At 33.9% G+C, this 16860-nt stretch overlaps 1 protein-coding gene across 2 annotated transcripts in view; it reads left to right on the top strand.

Moving 5' to 3' along the window:
- LOC142336779 (uncharacterized) overlaps nt 1-16377 on the top strand; it is a 31269-nt gene extending 14892 nt beyond the window's left edge. The window contains exons 2-3 of one of the 2 annotated variants that reach the window (XR_012758906.1): nt 8550-8595; nt 15254-15304. Coding sequence is in view for 1 of the 2 variants with exons in the window: in XM_075385697.1 (XP_075241812.1) it covers nt 8550-8595; nt 16012-16195 (230 nt within the window). In the remaining variant the exon portion in view is untranslated. Of the gene's footprint in view, nt 1-8549; nt 8596-15253; nt 15305-16011 lie in introns of those variants that run through there. The other variant, XM_075385697.1, reaches the window with a different exon arrangement.
- The last annotated feature ends 483 nt before the right edge of the window (nt 16378-16860 follow it).

Genomic DNA, 16860 nt, shown 5'->3' with positions numbered 1-16860 from the left:
AGTTAGTTTGCTATAGAACTTTACAATCATCAGGAAAAAATGACGATTTTTTCACTCTTATTAGCTATACAGTAGTTGCAAATATTTTGCAATAAATCAAAAATAAAAAGCTTTGAACCGAACGAAAATGCTTTCAATACTAATACTGTTCTTATGCATCTCGAACAAGCGAAGAGCTACAGTTACAGCATGAAAACAAAAAGTTTGCTCGAAAGTCATAGAATCTTGCCTACCAATTACTGAACAAACTTTTTAATTTTAAAGCCGTGATTGACGCCAACATTAAATGCATTGTTTGAAAATCCAATTTAGCGAAGACTTGAATCATAAATAAATAAGGTTATCGATGATAAAATTTAGTTTTCTCCCGTCTCTGAACAAAACTTTTTTTCACTACACCATTGAAAATAGATCAACATCCACAAAAGCCTTTGTTGACTAAAAATAATTTTTCCAAAATTTTTAGGATATACATAAGTTATATAATTAAATTTTATACTTCTGTAAAGGAAATTGACTTTAAACAAGAGCAATCAGTCAAAAAAGCTCTAGCTTTGAAATGTTAATAGTTATCTTTCTTAGTTTAAATTTTATTTAGGTAAAGATGTCAAATTTAGGCTGGCAATTTCACTCCTGATAAAATTTTGATATCAACAAGTAATTTAACGCATAGTAATTTTTGTTGCACCTGGTTCCCACCAAACAGATTTTATATTTTCGAAAAGCCATTGTTTTCAGTTGCTCAAATCATAGTATTCAATTTACGCTATTTTGAAGTCGCAAAAAACAACGAAAATGCTTCACTGCTTTTATTAGGATTTTAGTCACCTATTACTTTTTCCTGTTTGCTTAAATAACTTCAGTGTCTGTTTATTAGGCCAACACCTCCAAATATTCATTTATCTTGTTTTGGACAATAGTAAACAATATAAAACTTGTTGAATCAGATTACGTATTTGCTATTCGGATCGGAGTCTCACTAGAGCCGGAAGTGACTGTTCACATAAGCAGTTTTTGGCTCTCGTGATTTGGAATAATTCTAATTTTTAGTTCGTTTTCCCAATTCAAATTTCAAGATGGTTTTCAATTAATCTATTGCAATTGAGAAAAAAAGGGTTTGTCAACCAGGTAGTCATGGATTCAATTACGTGTCCCGTAGAAAATGAGAGAATTAAATAGATGAAAAATTATGATATGAAGAGAAGAAGTCGGAATTTTGATGAAATCTATGTTGTGTTTTTTCTGACCAATCAGCAGTGTGCGATTGCTCGAGGACATTTAAACGGAAAACTCAAGGAAAACTCAAAGTGGAGCCCAGTAGAGACATTTTAATTTCTTTTATTCACCTGATAAAAAAAATAATTATTGTCCTAATTAGTTTGTGAGTAGCAGTTCGGCTATAGTCCGAAACGAAACCTTTCGCTATAAAGAGTTTGTAAATCAGAGTTGCAGGTCCCTTGCTTTGTTTTGTAGTAATGACAAAATACGCTCTGGAAAACAAAAACTGTTAGAAGGTTGAAAGAGAACAACCTAATGTAAATTGTGCATAAGATAAGCTTGACATAGCTTGACAAGAAGCTCTACTTGTTCAACATATACTTGGCTAGAGAAATGAAGCCTTGAGGAACAAGAAAGAACGTAAGAACGGGTTATAAGAGATGCCCAAGTTCGAGAGCTTAAGACCAGTTGGTGTAATTGGGTAACACACTAGGCTTGCAAGTAAGAGATGCTGGTTCGAATCCAGTACTGGTCCATTTTCACAGTAGTTGCACCTGAATAGACCCCCTAACAAAAACTGAACAATTTCAGCTGTCTACATCCAACATTGTAATTTAATGTTGCAGTGAAACCTATAATATGCGGGTTTTCCCGGTTTAACAAAATGTCTTGCGTTCTGCTTCGGACTTTTTGGGACGAACTTGCTTGTCTCGCTCAATTGGGGTTATGCCCCCATTATCGCTGACTTTCATTGCAAACCAGCCCCCCCTAACAAATAAATTGAAATAAATTGGATTTTGTGTCAATTTTATCTCTTTAAGAACACGGTGGGATATGGCTGCAAACAAACGATTATAGAAATTATTTCGAACTACTTTTGTGGAGGGCGGAACGCTATGCTCAACTGTTTTTTTCCGTTCAGTCGATTTTGGTCGATCAATAAAATCATCTTAGCGAGTTCTGAGTGGTATCACTAGAGCACCCGTCATATATAATTGAAAAGATGGTTTTTAATTTTGTTTTTTTTTTCAAGGAGTTTTCACGGTTTTAATGTATGTGAAAATGCAATTAATTTCCGTTTTTTTGGATTTTTTTTTGGTCATCTTTGACCAAGTTTTCGCCGATTATACAGGAAAAATTATCGTAGATAATCTTAGTTGATGTAATAATTTCAACATCTTGGACCATTTTTGCTCTTGGACCATAATGTCATATAAAAACATCATTGATTTCCTGCGTTAACGTTTTTTAATGTGGGTTTTGCCTCTGTCTGAGAGGAAATAATTTGTTCATACATCTTTCATACCTCCTCTATTTATTCTCTCGATACTCATAATCTGATAATACCTGTTGCCCTTCAGTTTTCTCATTCTCGTATGTTTTGAGCCTAGAGCATACCGATCATCAATTTTTTCCCCAATTTCATAAAAAATATTTTATTGTCGGAATACTGACGTGAAAACTACAGCTAAGTAAAGTTTCCCTTAGCGTAACTTCTTATTTTGCCCACAATCGCTCAGCAATCTCACTCTATGACAAAGTTGAGCTTGCGTACTGCAATTGGTATACTCACTGTATTAAGCATAAAATGGCACAATAAACAATGAAAAAATTATTTTGCCTTTCACAAAACCGTTTTGGGAAAAACTAACCCTAAAGCCACCTATTTGTTGGGAGTGATGGAGAACAATTTTGAAGTTGACCATCTTAGTGAAAGAAGGAATCTCGATAGACGTTAAACTTGAATACCCTCCAGATAGCGATACCCTGCTTCCAGAACTCAATTGCCATCAGTATGTCAAAAATAGCACTACAGATGTGGAGGAATTGCAGATTTCAAAACGAACGGTTGAAAAAAATTGGCCGGTAGAAGTCAAGTCATTGAAGCCGCTGGAATTTTTCGTAGCAAGATAACAGGGAAAGTTTGTGCATGCAAAACAGTTCTAATGTTTTATTTTAGCATCGAAACTGAAAAAAAAGAATTTTTGTTTTTAAGATGGAAATCACGAAAATGACAAGATGACAACAAAGGAACAATTGATCACTCTTCAAGTCATTTTTATCAAACAAGGAAACATTGCATTCAGTAAATATGATATTTTTGACCCAAAACCAATTTAAGGGCAAACCAGTGGAAAAGTTTAACAGAGCCTAAAGTATTTTGTCACTCACTTAGATTTAAAAGTCACGAGCAATCCATTATTTGAGATGTAGTCATTAAAAACATGCTTGATCGCGAATTCCAACGCGAACTCCGAAAATAACAATGTTGCTCCAAAATGGGCTACGTGAACTAGCGATAAAAATGAACCTTGATTTCAAATTAGGTTGCGGATAGCAGGAACGACAGCTTACCTTGTGATCAACACAGGCAATGCAACGGAAAAAGAAAATAATATACAATGGAATCGTAACAATTATCCACACAATAACCAGCTAATGAGACCAAATCGTAGACAACAACCATTCAAATGTCCTTGTTTAGTAAATTCGTGCTCAACTGAACACTGTCAACCATTCTCAGCCAAAAGAAAACAGAGCTACTTATTTGGGATAACAGCTAATTTGACAAGAACATTTCGCAAAGAGCCTGAAGGAACTAAGATTTCAGAATTCGTATGAAACCTGAGTTAAAAATAGGTATACATCCCAATCAGACAATCCAACTACAAAATCAGAAGAAAACATGAACCAGGTTGGATCTTTGATGAAAGATCACAACGGATATGAAACAAATTACGAGTTGATTTCCGAGAACCAAAAGAGGTTTGGTGGAACCAATAATTTTTTAATTGCGTTAATTAAGTCAGTAGAAAAGTTTTGGTGGATTTGTTGGATGGCATTTTAGGCTCATCAATGATACCCCAGCCAATGACATTTAAAATACTGATCATCAAAGCAACAGGCCAACTGTTCAAGATATTCACAAATTAAAAGCGTTTCCTTATGAGAAAGTCGACTATATTTACTTCTGTTGTTATCAGCCTATAGAGAATAAAACTCAATTTTTGGCTTACATAAAATTGCTATGTTTGAACAATTTATTTTTTAACTTTATTCTTTTTCGAAGAAATGATTAGAAAACATGTTTTACGGGAAACAAAACTATATTGATCAGCTTTTCGTCAATTTGATTATTCGAGGCACTTAGGGCAGTAAATAAAAAAGAATAAAAATCATAACCATTTATTGGTTATGAAGGCTAGACAAACCGAACAGTTTTTTGTATAATTTCACGGTTGCACGTTTATGCTTCAAAGAATTTATTCAATTTACCCATGATAAATTTCTTTGTTAAGTTTTGTAATTTTTGTTTAGAACTGATTTGTATATTTTTGGGGACAAAATAAAGTACAAACTAAAGGACTCTTCTATCCGTTATTACAGATCCTATCCATTATACTATAATTATACCCGTGCAACTTTGATAATCCGGGCTTCAGAACAAAACAAAATCAGAAATAAAAAAACTGCTTTAAAATTTCAAATTTTAATTTTGTTGCACCAAAACTGCTTCTAAACCAAAATTTGCATTATATTTGCAATAAACAACACATTTGTTCATACGGAAGATCAATTTCTTTTCAAATGCACCGTCTTTTCGACAATTTTTTGATATTTTTTTGTTAATTCCTTGGTATATTCGTGCCTGATTCACAATTAGAAAATAATCTGCTCTCTCTCTCTCTCTCTCTCTCTCTCTCTCTCTCTCTCGCTAAAATAGAAAAAATAAAGCGCAACTTATACTATCCAAATCTTATTGAGTGGCCAATGCTAAAAAAATTTTAGTTTAAATACACAATTCTGGTGGGCTTTTCCACAAACCATTTTTAAAGACTTAAAGAGTTGTAAGCGTGTGCCTAAACGAATGACACTTAACTCATTTAGTTTAAATTCTCTCAAAATTACACCATTCGCACGGATGCAGTATCAACTTACCGAAATGAAAAAGAGCGGCAAACAATTTCGGAAATTTTCCTCTCTATACCCAAAATTAATAAAACAATTATTCGTTTTGAAACTACCCATTGCAATGCTCACAAGAACAACAAGATGTTTGAATTTGGCCTCAAGTAATTACTAATAAAAAGTTATCAATAAAGTCTTGGGCTAACTAGATGCCGAAAATGATTTTTTTCCACAAAATTCAAAATTTACCAAAATTGGCTGTTTCGGAAATTGGCCACGTAATGATCCTCACTGATCTGAGCTCTTTCTTGCAGCATTGTTTAATGTAAAAATGTAAAAAAAAATGAACTAATTTTGTCCGTTTGAACAAATATTCAGACATACCACTTATGCTTGTCCCAGTTTTGTCGAAAAGATGTTAAGCCTACTACAGAAATGTGATAACAAAGAAACAGATATCATATTCAAAAAGAGGTAAATTCCATTTTCTTCGAAAAAAAAGGCAGCGGAAGTTTTTGGGTAAACTATAGTTGAAACCAACCGCTGAAAACAAGAGGTTTGACTGGAAGATTAACAATGAAAATGTGGTTTAGTTGTTTATCTGTTCTTACTTCGAGTTGTTTACTTTGACAACTTATAGCAAACCTTTCCTTACAACAGAGAAAATTACGCACTAATATTTTTCATTTCGAAAAACAATAAAAGTATTTTTAATATAAAAATTTTTAGTTGAAAAAACTACATTCATTTTAAATGGCAGATACAAGCTTTGTGACACTTCGCATAGTAAAACAATAGAGCCAATTAGAACTCATACAAAATTAAAAATCATCCATCACTGATTTGTCAAAAAAAATTAAAAAAAAACATTTTAAAGAACTTGAGCTTTGATAAAAAACAATATTTGATCACTTAAAAGCTATATTTTGTTTTGAGCTAATTTTTGATGGGCAGTCTACCTTGAACATCACGTATCACATGGGAAAACAAACATATATGAAAGAAAATTCTAAGAAGTGGTACAGATTTAATTGCTGACGTGTCAGAAAATTATAAACAACATAAAAATTGTCATGAAAACAAAAGCAAAGAATAATAAAAATTGGCGTAGCAAACAAGCAAAAGGAAGAAAAGTGAACAATTTGAAAAGTATTTTTCTGACACAGTAAAACGCTTTTTTTTTAAATTTTTATGGAAGCCTATCATTATGGAAGTCTATCTATATGGCAACATAGAGCAATTAAAATGCTGAACGCCAATGATGCTAGTCGAGAAAGTAAATTACAGGGACTAGTTAAAACAAAAAACTGTTTTCACCAAAAACTTAATTTAAACGTTTTCAATATTATATTATGAATTTAAACTTGTGTCGGTAGCCTATTTACAGGTACAGTTGTTTATTCATATATAATAAAAACCTGGTAATATGTTTTTAAAAATATGCTTGAAAAAATGCCCAAACCTGGTTAGAATCTAAACATGATTTTTGCCGTTATTTTTTAGACAGTCTTGATTGTCACTAATCAAATTTTTATTTATTATTTATTTATTATTTAATTATTATTTAAAACCAAATATTTATTAACTTTTCGGTTGCTCGTTAGTGAAAAAAACACGCAGATCAAAATATTAAAGCTCGATGGATATACCTCTAAAATTTTGCGTATTAATCTTTCTTCATGAATACTCTGTCATCAAATATTTTTTATCATACTACTGAGCCTCAAAACAACAAGTAAGATTTTATCATTTGCAAAACAAACAAAATCATTTCATTTCTTATTCTTGTTTAAAAAGTTTGACTTCTTAATGAATTAATGCCGATAAATTGTTTCCAATCTTGTTTAATCTCTTAATCTGTGAGCAAAAACTATTGTTTTCATCAATCCCTGATTCTCGTTCTGTTCAGTACTTTAAGCTGACAAGTTTCAGAGGTTCAGTTAGAAAAGGAAAATTTCTTTGTCTGTAAATCTCAAATTCTGTGTCAAATATAAATCACAATCAGATCTTGAACAAGTGGTTTTTATATAAAATTGATTCATGATTTTGATTAAAACCTAAAAAGTTGTCGGTATAACGACGCTTGCCAGTCCAAAGCAATCAAAAGCCGTTTTTTGGTATTGTTGTTTTATACGGTACTTGCCATTTAAAAGGTGTTATTGTTGTGCTTTTTTTAAAAATCAATGGCACTTTTTTATACGTTTAAGACGACCATATGGAAGAAACCCAACATACTGAACTCTTTTCTCCTTTTGGGATCTATTCTGGTTCGGCTCCCTATGTAAAAAGTCAGCACGTACGCGGGGGGGGGGGGGGGGTGTATAAAAGTTCAATCTGTATTTGGGGTAATAGCAAAAAACACTACGCAATAAAATGAACACTTTGGAGCGTTTTTATGCACAATCTCGCCAGCAGCTTCAATTAGACTTAAACTGAATAACCGATTTTTTGGATCTATTCTGTTTCGCTCCTCCTCCTCCCCCCCAGTGTTTTTTATGACCCCAGTTACAAATTATGTGTTGTTATATAGCACTTTACTATGTAAGAAAATAGCACGTGCGCCTGGGGGTCATTAAAAATTTGTGCTCACTAAGCTGGGGGGCCAAAACAGAATAGATCCGATTTTTTTATTAATTGCTGAAGATCTAATTAAAAATTCAATGTATTCCGTGGGCTATCTTGTTGATATTAGTTTTCATATGCTATGGGCTTTTTTCTTATTAATGTGCAATTAGTAATGCAAGGACCTTTTATGCGATTTTTTTAAATTAGGCTCTTGTGTCTTTGAAGCAGTATATGAAAGTGTGATTTTTCACTTAACCATCGCTTGGGATCAAACCTTCAGTGTTTATTGCGTCACATGAGTTTCGGGTGCGCAAAAGTTGAAATAATAACCATGAACAGGCAATGGAGCTAAAAATTTGCGTTGTCTTAAATATGACGGGGATTTAGAAAAAGACCACTGAGAACCGATTTCTGGGATCTGTTCTGTTTTGCCCCCCCCCCCAACCCCCCGCCCCCCCCCCCCCCCAGCTTAGTAAGCACAAATTTTTTATGACCTCCAGGCGCACGTGCTATTTTCTTGCATAGTAACGTGCTATATAACATATAATTTGCAAATGGGAGTCATAAAAAAACACTGGGGGGGGGGGGGGGCGAAACAAAATAGATCCGATTTCTGCATATGCAATGCCCATTTATATGACGGATCTGTTCCGCTGGCGACAACCCCCTCCCCAGTTTAGTGGGTGCATTGTATTTGTACCCCAACCCCCCCCCCCCCCCTTCAACGCACGTGTCATATTTTCATGTGAAAATTTACTATGTAATGGCACGATATCCGAGATGCCTACTGCTGCTCTACTTTCAAAACACAGGAACAGAATTACTTTCTATCATTGTAAACCCCTTTTGATGTTTAGACACAGAAAGCGCTGCACTTTACCCAAATCCACAGAAATTAATCAGGTTAGTTGATTCAATTTTTAATCAGTGTTTTTTGTGGAAAATATTTATTTTCTAATGTTCAAAACCTTTAGTTAATCTGGCAGAAAAAAAATAGTAATAGGCAGGCCCCATATCTCTTTTTCACCAGTGTAAATTCCGGCTCTTCAAAATGACTTAAAACAAACTTGATTTCAATTTTATCATTAGCGGAGAGTAACGAAAGTTACAATTCCTGTGCTCATGACGTCACTGAGAACTTCCTGGCGCTTATCTAGAATCGCGTAGCGGTTCGTGATGTTCAACCAAAAATCACAGAGTTGTCAGAATGTTTAGTTTTTAAGAATTTAAGCTTCTTAATTTGATTTTTAACATTTTGGCACCGTTTTCCAAAAATTTGACAAAGATAATCAAATTCCGTTCCATCTTTTCACGGATGATGATATTTACTCACTGGGTAACAAAAAATGGTTCTATTCTGTTTCGCCTTTCGCCCCCCCCCCCCCCCCTCCCAGTGTTTTTATGACCCCCAGTTACAAATTATATGTTGTTATATAGAACGTTACTATTTAAGAAATTAGCACGTGAGCCTGGGGGTCATAAAAGATTTATGCTCACTAAGCTGGGGGGGGGGGGGGGGGGGGGGGGGGGGACAGAATTGATCCCAAAAAATTATCGACCAAACAGTAAACCACACAGCATTTGTTTCCTCAAATTGTCAATTGATACATTTCGGTGAAATATTAAGATTATTGTTTGCTAAATTTTGTAACACATTATGCATCCCTCTAAAAACAAATTGGACGTTTTTAAGCTGAAGACTCACGATAAGTAAATAAACTTCACTTTGATTTCATTTCCTCGCCTGACTAAGAATTGTGGACAAGAACTATTGTATGATTCAATCCCTGGTTCTCAATCTGTTCAGTGTTTTAAGCTGACGAGTTCAAGATATTCAGTAGGACACAAAAAATTTGAGTGTGTAAATATCGAATCAGTGTCAAATATATATTACAATCAGAGCTTGAGCAAGTGTTTTTTTTCAAGAATTGATTTAGGATCTTTCATGTGATTAAAAAATCAGTAATCTTCATTACAACGATGCACCAGTCTAAAGCAATTAAAGCCGGTTTTTCGGTTGTTTCATAAGGTATTTGACATTTAAAACGTGTGTGAATTGTCGCGTTTTTTCATAGCAATGGCATTTTTAGCCTCAATTAGCCTAAAAACCGACTTATCGAATTTCTTTATTAATTAATTAAGATCTAATTAAGAATCCAATGTATTCCGAGGGCTATCCTATTGATATTAGTTTTCATGATGTGAGCTTTTTTCTTCTTAATGTGCAATTAGTAAAACAAGTGATTTTTATGCAATGATTTATTATAGAGTCTTCCTTCATTGAGGCATTATCGAACCATATTAACCATCGCTTATGGAGAACCGCGTAGCGGTTCGTGATGTCCAAACAAAATTCATAGAGATGCCGGAACGTGTATTTTTTTAAAGAATTTTATCATCTTGAATTGACTTTCGAAATTTTGGCCCCGTTTTCCCAAAACTTGACAAGATAATCAAATTTCGTTCCAGTTGGTCTCGAATGCTGATATTTAATCACCAATTACTCACCAATTAATCGACCAAACCAAACAGTAAACCGCACAGCATTTGTTTTCCTCAAAATTTCACTCACATTTTAAAGCCATTATTAACTAGTGTTAAATTTTTCATCAAGATTTGGTAAATTTTTTCAGACAAAAAACTGGTTCAATCTTCTGTTACAGTTTTGGTATATTCGCGAATTTTTGTGTTAACTTATATGAAAAAAAATTAGTTAGATTAGCTAACGTTTATTGTTATAGTGCCTTTTTTATTTACCGTTCCGAGGAGTTTATTTATTTTATTGCAAATGTTTTGAAAATCTGCATCAAATACAAAAACGTAAATTTTGTACGAAACCTTACAAATTTTTTTTGGTAATATTATAGTGCAATTTGATCAAAATCCCTGCTAAGAAGTTCTAAAAACTATTAATTGAAACTCACACTTTTCGATTTGTCACTGACATTCAAATTTATTAAAAAACCTGTAATTTCAGCATATTTTTCTTGCCAACTGCATTTAATTTTCGTTCTGTGGATATTTCTTAACAAATTGAGCATTGGCTATGACAAATTTTTCTGATGGGTTCAATTTTAGCAAAAAAAGCTGGAAAAAATCTGTTGGAAAAAGATGTTTAAAGATATCTGACTCATTGTTCCTAAAATACTGATTTTCAGCTAAAAATCATTAAAATCTTTTTTTTCCTAAATTTCTGAGCTCAATCAAAAATTTGTAATTTTAAAGCCTTTTCAATTTTGCCAATTATTTCTTCAACTGCTCGATTTATTTTGTTCATCGCTGCAAAATTCGTTCTCAAATCACCTAATTGTAAGAAGCTAACAAGCTCTTCGTGCTGCAGCTTTCCCACATTCAGTTAACACAGTTAAAAAACTCCGATCCCAGATTGATGTAAAAATTTCTGAATTTGTGTTCAAAATAGGAAGGCGCATTGAATTGGATTGTTTCAGCGATTTTTTTCATTGTCGCATTCCTTATTTTAGACTTTTTCTAAACTTTTCGTTATTGCAGCGTCTCGGCAATTTAAGAAAAGGTTAAGCACGGCAATTTAAGACCATAAAAAATATATTTTATAGAGTAGACTAATTGTATTAAGAGCTTGTGTTTCATTTTTCAAGGGATTTGTCGTGTAAAAACTTCATGGTCTGTAAAACAGAATGCCTATGTTCCTGCAATTTGAACTGAAATATGGCACAGTATTAGATCCTTAATTACTATGATAATTCAGTGTACCTTTGCTGCACAACGTTTTGTCATTCTAATGACACTTTTGTATGTTTCTCAGAATACTTTAACAAAAAAATACCGACCGATTGTCAACGGTTTTCATTTTGATTGGAATAAGCTCACTTAATGAAATTAAAAGACGGCTTGCAACATACCAGCAACTTCTTCTACAAAAATTTGAACTGTGGGAAATTGTTGAAAAAGGACTAAAAGAAAAAACACCTAACATTTTTTCATTGGCATTAGCCTAATTGAAAAAATTGTGTTGTTGTATTAATTGGGTACTGTTTTTTTAATGTAAAACTCTATGCTGAGAGCGTCCGAGTCTTGAATAAGTTTAGGCAAATGCGAACCCTATGCATTCTTATTTGTGTTGCAATTTCAAACAGCTTTTTGCGGACGATTACAGTTCTAGAAAAATCAATTACAAAAATTTGAATCGCTGAAACATAGACCACCTTAGTAAATCATCAAATATTTTTTGATATAAAACAAAAAGCCATTTGCAAAAAAATCATGTGGTGCAAAAATTTACCCTCTTAACATGCAAAGAAATAGTTGCAAAAAATTATGGTTAGCATGAAAATTAGCACAAACTGGAAGATGAAAGTAAAATTTTTCTACTGCTCTTCTGAGCAAATTCTATTAAACTTAGAAATCCGGTTCGTCTGAGTTATTTACTGCTGAATTTTCATCAATAGATGCTGCAAAAAAAAATTTAAATAATTTTTATTTGAATATTAATGACTATATGATTATTAGTAACAACACTAGAGTTGCAGTCAGTTGTGTCAACTTATTGCTTTTTTGGCAAAATAAAATCTATTCCAAGAACATTTCTATTTCATCAAAACATAATCCGACTGTTTACGGTCTTAACAAAACCAAACGTCTAATAAGTTTCCATGAAAAATTTCTGCGAGAAATCGAAAAAACGAAGTTCATTGTTTCTCCAGTTTTCTAAAAAAAACTTTTTTGCATCATGCTGTTGTTTTTTTAGAAATATATATATATATATATATATATATATATATGATATGTCATCAAATCTGTCAAAAAGACCCACAAAAGCCCCCTAAAAAAACACTAGGTTTTTTGGTTGAGCTTATTTTTTTTTTACAGAGAAACAGATAAAAAAATCTTTTACGATGCGTTCAAAAACAATTTTGACCGCTTTTTATTATGTCTACAATCAAAACCGCAAATTGTTAAATTTGCGGTCAAATTGAACACTTTTAACGACACGAATCTTTTTCTTACGGAACCTCATTTTTTCTGTTGTTTCACATATCAAGTTTTAGAATTTCTGGCATTCGTGCACGGTTATCTTCCAAAACGAATAGGTGACACATACTAAACGATATCTTCCAAGTTAAGTTCAGTTAATCTTCTAGTGTCCGACTAATCTATTTTTCCGAATAGCGTCGGACAAATTGCTCTCAAAAGACTGTCGAGGCAATCATTTAGAAGGGTACATAGGCTAGAGAACGTTTTCTGATGCACTAATTTTTGTCTAGGGCGGGATTTGAAGCCGCGAACTCCCAGTAGAGAGTGCTGGACAGACACCACTAGGCTACATGGGTTATGAGTGTCAGTGTCTTCTTACGATCAGTTTTACTACCATGCAAATTCTTTGAATCGTAGAAGACCAAGAACACCTCAATATAGCTCCGCTCAGCCTCGCAGCTATAAAAAAGGAAAATATCCAAAATTGACTTAATGGAGTTGTTAATACAACATAAAATAACTTAAAATTGTGTCAATAATTTTGAATGACTTCGCAACAAAAGAGAATTTATTGTTCTGTTAAAACGCGTATAATTGTGCGAAAAATGCCAAAATGAAACAATCAAAGACAAACTTGCCACGCAATCCTTTGTTTTAAAATGTACGTAAAGAAGTAAATTTTTGGTTGCATAAACAGGTTTTAAAGCCGTTCCGTTACAGAAACTTTTGGACAATTTTTAAGGAGTAAAAAACGTGGCAATAGACTTGAGAAGGACATCCGAAAAAACTTCCGTTCTTAGTGCTCAACCTTCAGTACATAAATAGCAATCGATTTCAAAATTAGTATAACGATTAGCAGTTACATCAAATGACTTCTTACATATTACAGTTACATTTTATATCTTGTTTAGAGAGTTAGTGCATCAAAAATTTAACTTACTTGATTTTAGTCTTAAGAATTCTCTACTATGAACTTTCATTGGATATTTCGCTTTAACTCTTTAATACACGATTTTATAGTTCATTTTAATAAACATACCAGGCCAAATAGCCGCCTCTGATTACACTTAACCCGATGGGGATTGAAATAACAGAAAAAAAAGATTTTTTCATAAACGCAATTTTAAAGAGCGAACTATTTTGATTTCATTTTGCTGATAGCCATACTCGTGCTTCTTGTTGATAGGATACAAGATTTAGTATCAAAACGAATAAACATTATAGATGATAACAAAGGCTTATGAGATCAAAGTTCACCTAGTGGTCAACAAAAACTTGGTTTTAGGGGTTTATCCCGTTTCCAAATTTGATTTTCCCTTTTTGATACTGATTCTGTGAGACTGCTAGAATGAGACTAGTCTAAAGAAGTAAAAAAAAACTCAAGAAAAATGTCGAAGAAGCGGCAAAATGAGATAATGCGGAACAACAAAAACATAACAGGAGATGTCAAAGAATTTTCATTGACTTAATAATGAACTATGAATTCATTAAGAACACCATATAAAAAAAATCACATCATATAGTGTTTAAACCGTAAAAATTAATGTCAAAAGACCGCTTGTGAACAAAAATCACAATCGAGAAAGAAAATTTTTGTTTCAACGTTTTCTTGTTCTAATTTGAAAACAGAGTGAAAAATATTCACGCCTCATAACCACTTGCTTCTTCGCTGCACTTGTTTCGGTGTGACCGAAATCTTCACTTCAATTTTGCTTCAAAGATCATAAAAATGTCTGAATAGATCTTCAAAAAAGCAGGCGCCCTCGAAACCACTATTGCCCAAACAACTTGCAATACAAATAGTTTTTACTCAACAATTAACCACCCTGTGAAGTAAAAAGTAAGAGAAGGCTACTAAGAAAACCGAGGCAAGAAGAATAAATAAAAAAAATGTTACAAAAACCCAAAAAGAATTAAGGGCTAACTCGTGGTTGTTATTCTAGGAAAACTTTAAAATTTTTTTGTTCCATCAGTGCACTACGCAATTTCAGTCACAGAAACGCGTCAAAAACAAAAAAAAAGGAAAACAACGAAAAATCGGAAAGAAAATAAACATTACTTAACCGACTAACGTCAACGAAGTGCTCTCAAACGACCGGTTTGGCTTCGTTAGTAGCTAGCCACGGTTCAGTGAGGCTAGCTTTAGCTTAATTGAAGGCGCGTGAGGTGAACGCAGCTGGGGGGGCTCCAGTTTTTCAGGACGAAAAATCATAAGGACGAAAAATCATCGGTCAAGCGAAAAATAGCTCTACAAAGACCGACAGGACTAATATAATTGCTGCAAACTTCGTTTGAGAGTAATTAATAACTTCACTTTAAAACTAGAAACTCACTTAGCAAACAATTCAAGCGTCAAATAAGCGCCACAATCTAATTAACATTCTTTTTATTGTAAAAAATAATAGTGGCCTGTTGAGATGAAGGCGGCTGTTAACTAAGATATATAAAGCTTTTTCTACCCCTTTAGTCGAAAATTGATCCAGGTTTCCATGGTTGGAAATAGTTCCAAGTCACATGGGGTTTCCAAAACTGTTCAGAAATATTTAACTTTTCTGTTTGCCCTACTTTCCCATCGCGATTGCATCTAGGAGTAATGTTTGTTTTCCAGGTCTTGGAGTGTTAATAGTGCATTGCTCGATCCAGAGTATTTGACCTACAAAAACCCAAAAAGAGTTAAGGGCTAACTCTTGGTTGTTATTCTAGGAAAACTTCAAAATTTTTTTGTTCCATCAGTGCACTACGCAATTTCAGTCACAGAAACCCGTCAAAAACAAAAAAAAAGGAAAACAACGAAAAATCGGAAAGAAAATAAACATTACTTAACCGACTAACGTCAACGAAGTGCTCTCAAACGACCGGTTTGGCTTCGTTAGTAGCTAGCCACGGTTCAGTGAGGCTAGCTTTAGCTTAATTGAAGGCGCGTGAGGTGAACGCAGCTGGGGGGGGCTCCAGTTTTTCAGGACGAAAAATCATAAGGACGAAAAATCGGTCAAGCGAAAAATAGCTCTACAAAGACGGACAGGACTAATATAATTGCTACAAACTTCGTTTGAGAGTAATTAATAACTTCACTTTAAAACTAGAAACTCACTTAGCAAACAATTCAAGCGTCAAATAAGCGCCACAATCTAATTAACATTCTTTTTATTGTAAAAAATAATAGTGGCCTGTTGAGATGAAGGCGGCTGTTAACTAAGATATATAAAGCTTTTTCTACCCCTTTAGTCGAAAATTGATCCAGGTTTCCATGGTTGGAAATAGTTCCAAGTCACATGGGGTTTCCAAAACTGTTCAGAAATATTTAACTTTTCTGTTTGCCCTACTTTCCCATCGCGATTGCATCTAGGAGTAATGTTTGTTTTCCAGGTCTTGGAGTGTTAATAGTGCATTGCTCGATCCAGAGTATTTGACCTACAATCAGCAATTACCACTTCCACAACCGCAATCGCGAGGAATCCAGTTACAACCGGTTAATTCCCGGTTTATTCCAGTTACGAAACCCCTGCTGGATGCATCAAAGCGGGCTTACGGCTTCAGTGTTGGCAAATAGCAGTTCAGAAAGTAGCGGTTAAAAAGAAGTACAGTGACATAACATAGTTACTCTCAGCTAACTGTGCCCTATCGTACACCAACTACCTTAGTGCTCAGGAGTCTACTCTTTGTTACCTGGTCTGCTACTAATTCTTTTCAATGTATTTTTGAGAAATTTAATTTAAAATTAATTGACTTGAACTTTTTATAGGAGAAAATCGGTCATTTTTCTGTTGTTCTCGTTATGTCCTTACATGGCAAGTAAAATGGTCATATCCATAACGTAACGTCACCCAGGTCGAATAGGCACATTTAAGAGGCGAGTAATTTTACTCCAATTAGTAGTAAATGAAGGTCCGATGAACGTTGGAGAAACGCCTTACTTTTTCGAGCACTCAAACAGAAACTCAAAAGTGAACTAAGAACAAAATGTAAATTCGTCGTGTACAACGTCACTATAATAGTATGTTAATGTTGAATATGAAAGTGAAATTATTTTGGTGAAAAATAAAAATTTAGCGATAATTGAGATTTGGAGAGACCACAGCAGAACATGAAATGATAGATAGAATGAGGAGGTCAATTAATTCAAATCAACTGTTAATGCCATCGGAAGGAAACGAATAAGACAACAGCGGCCAGCCCACCCCACCCCACCCAACCCTCGCCCCTAACCCCAACCCT

Source organism: Convolutriloba macropyga, chromosome 3, assembly GCF_964194025.1.
Source record: "Convolutriloba macropyga chromosome 3, txConMacr16.3, whole genome shotgun sequence".
Classification (NCBI taxonomy): Eukaryota; Metazoa; Xenacoelomorpha; order Acoela; family Convolutidae; genus Convolutriloba; species Convolutriloba macropyga.
This window is presented reverse-complemented; position numbering and strand designations above follow the sequence as displayed.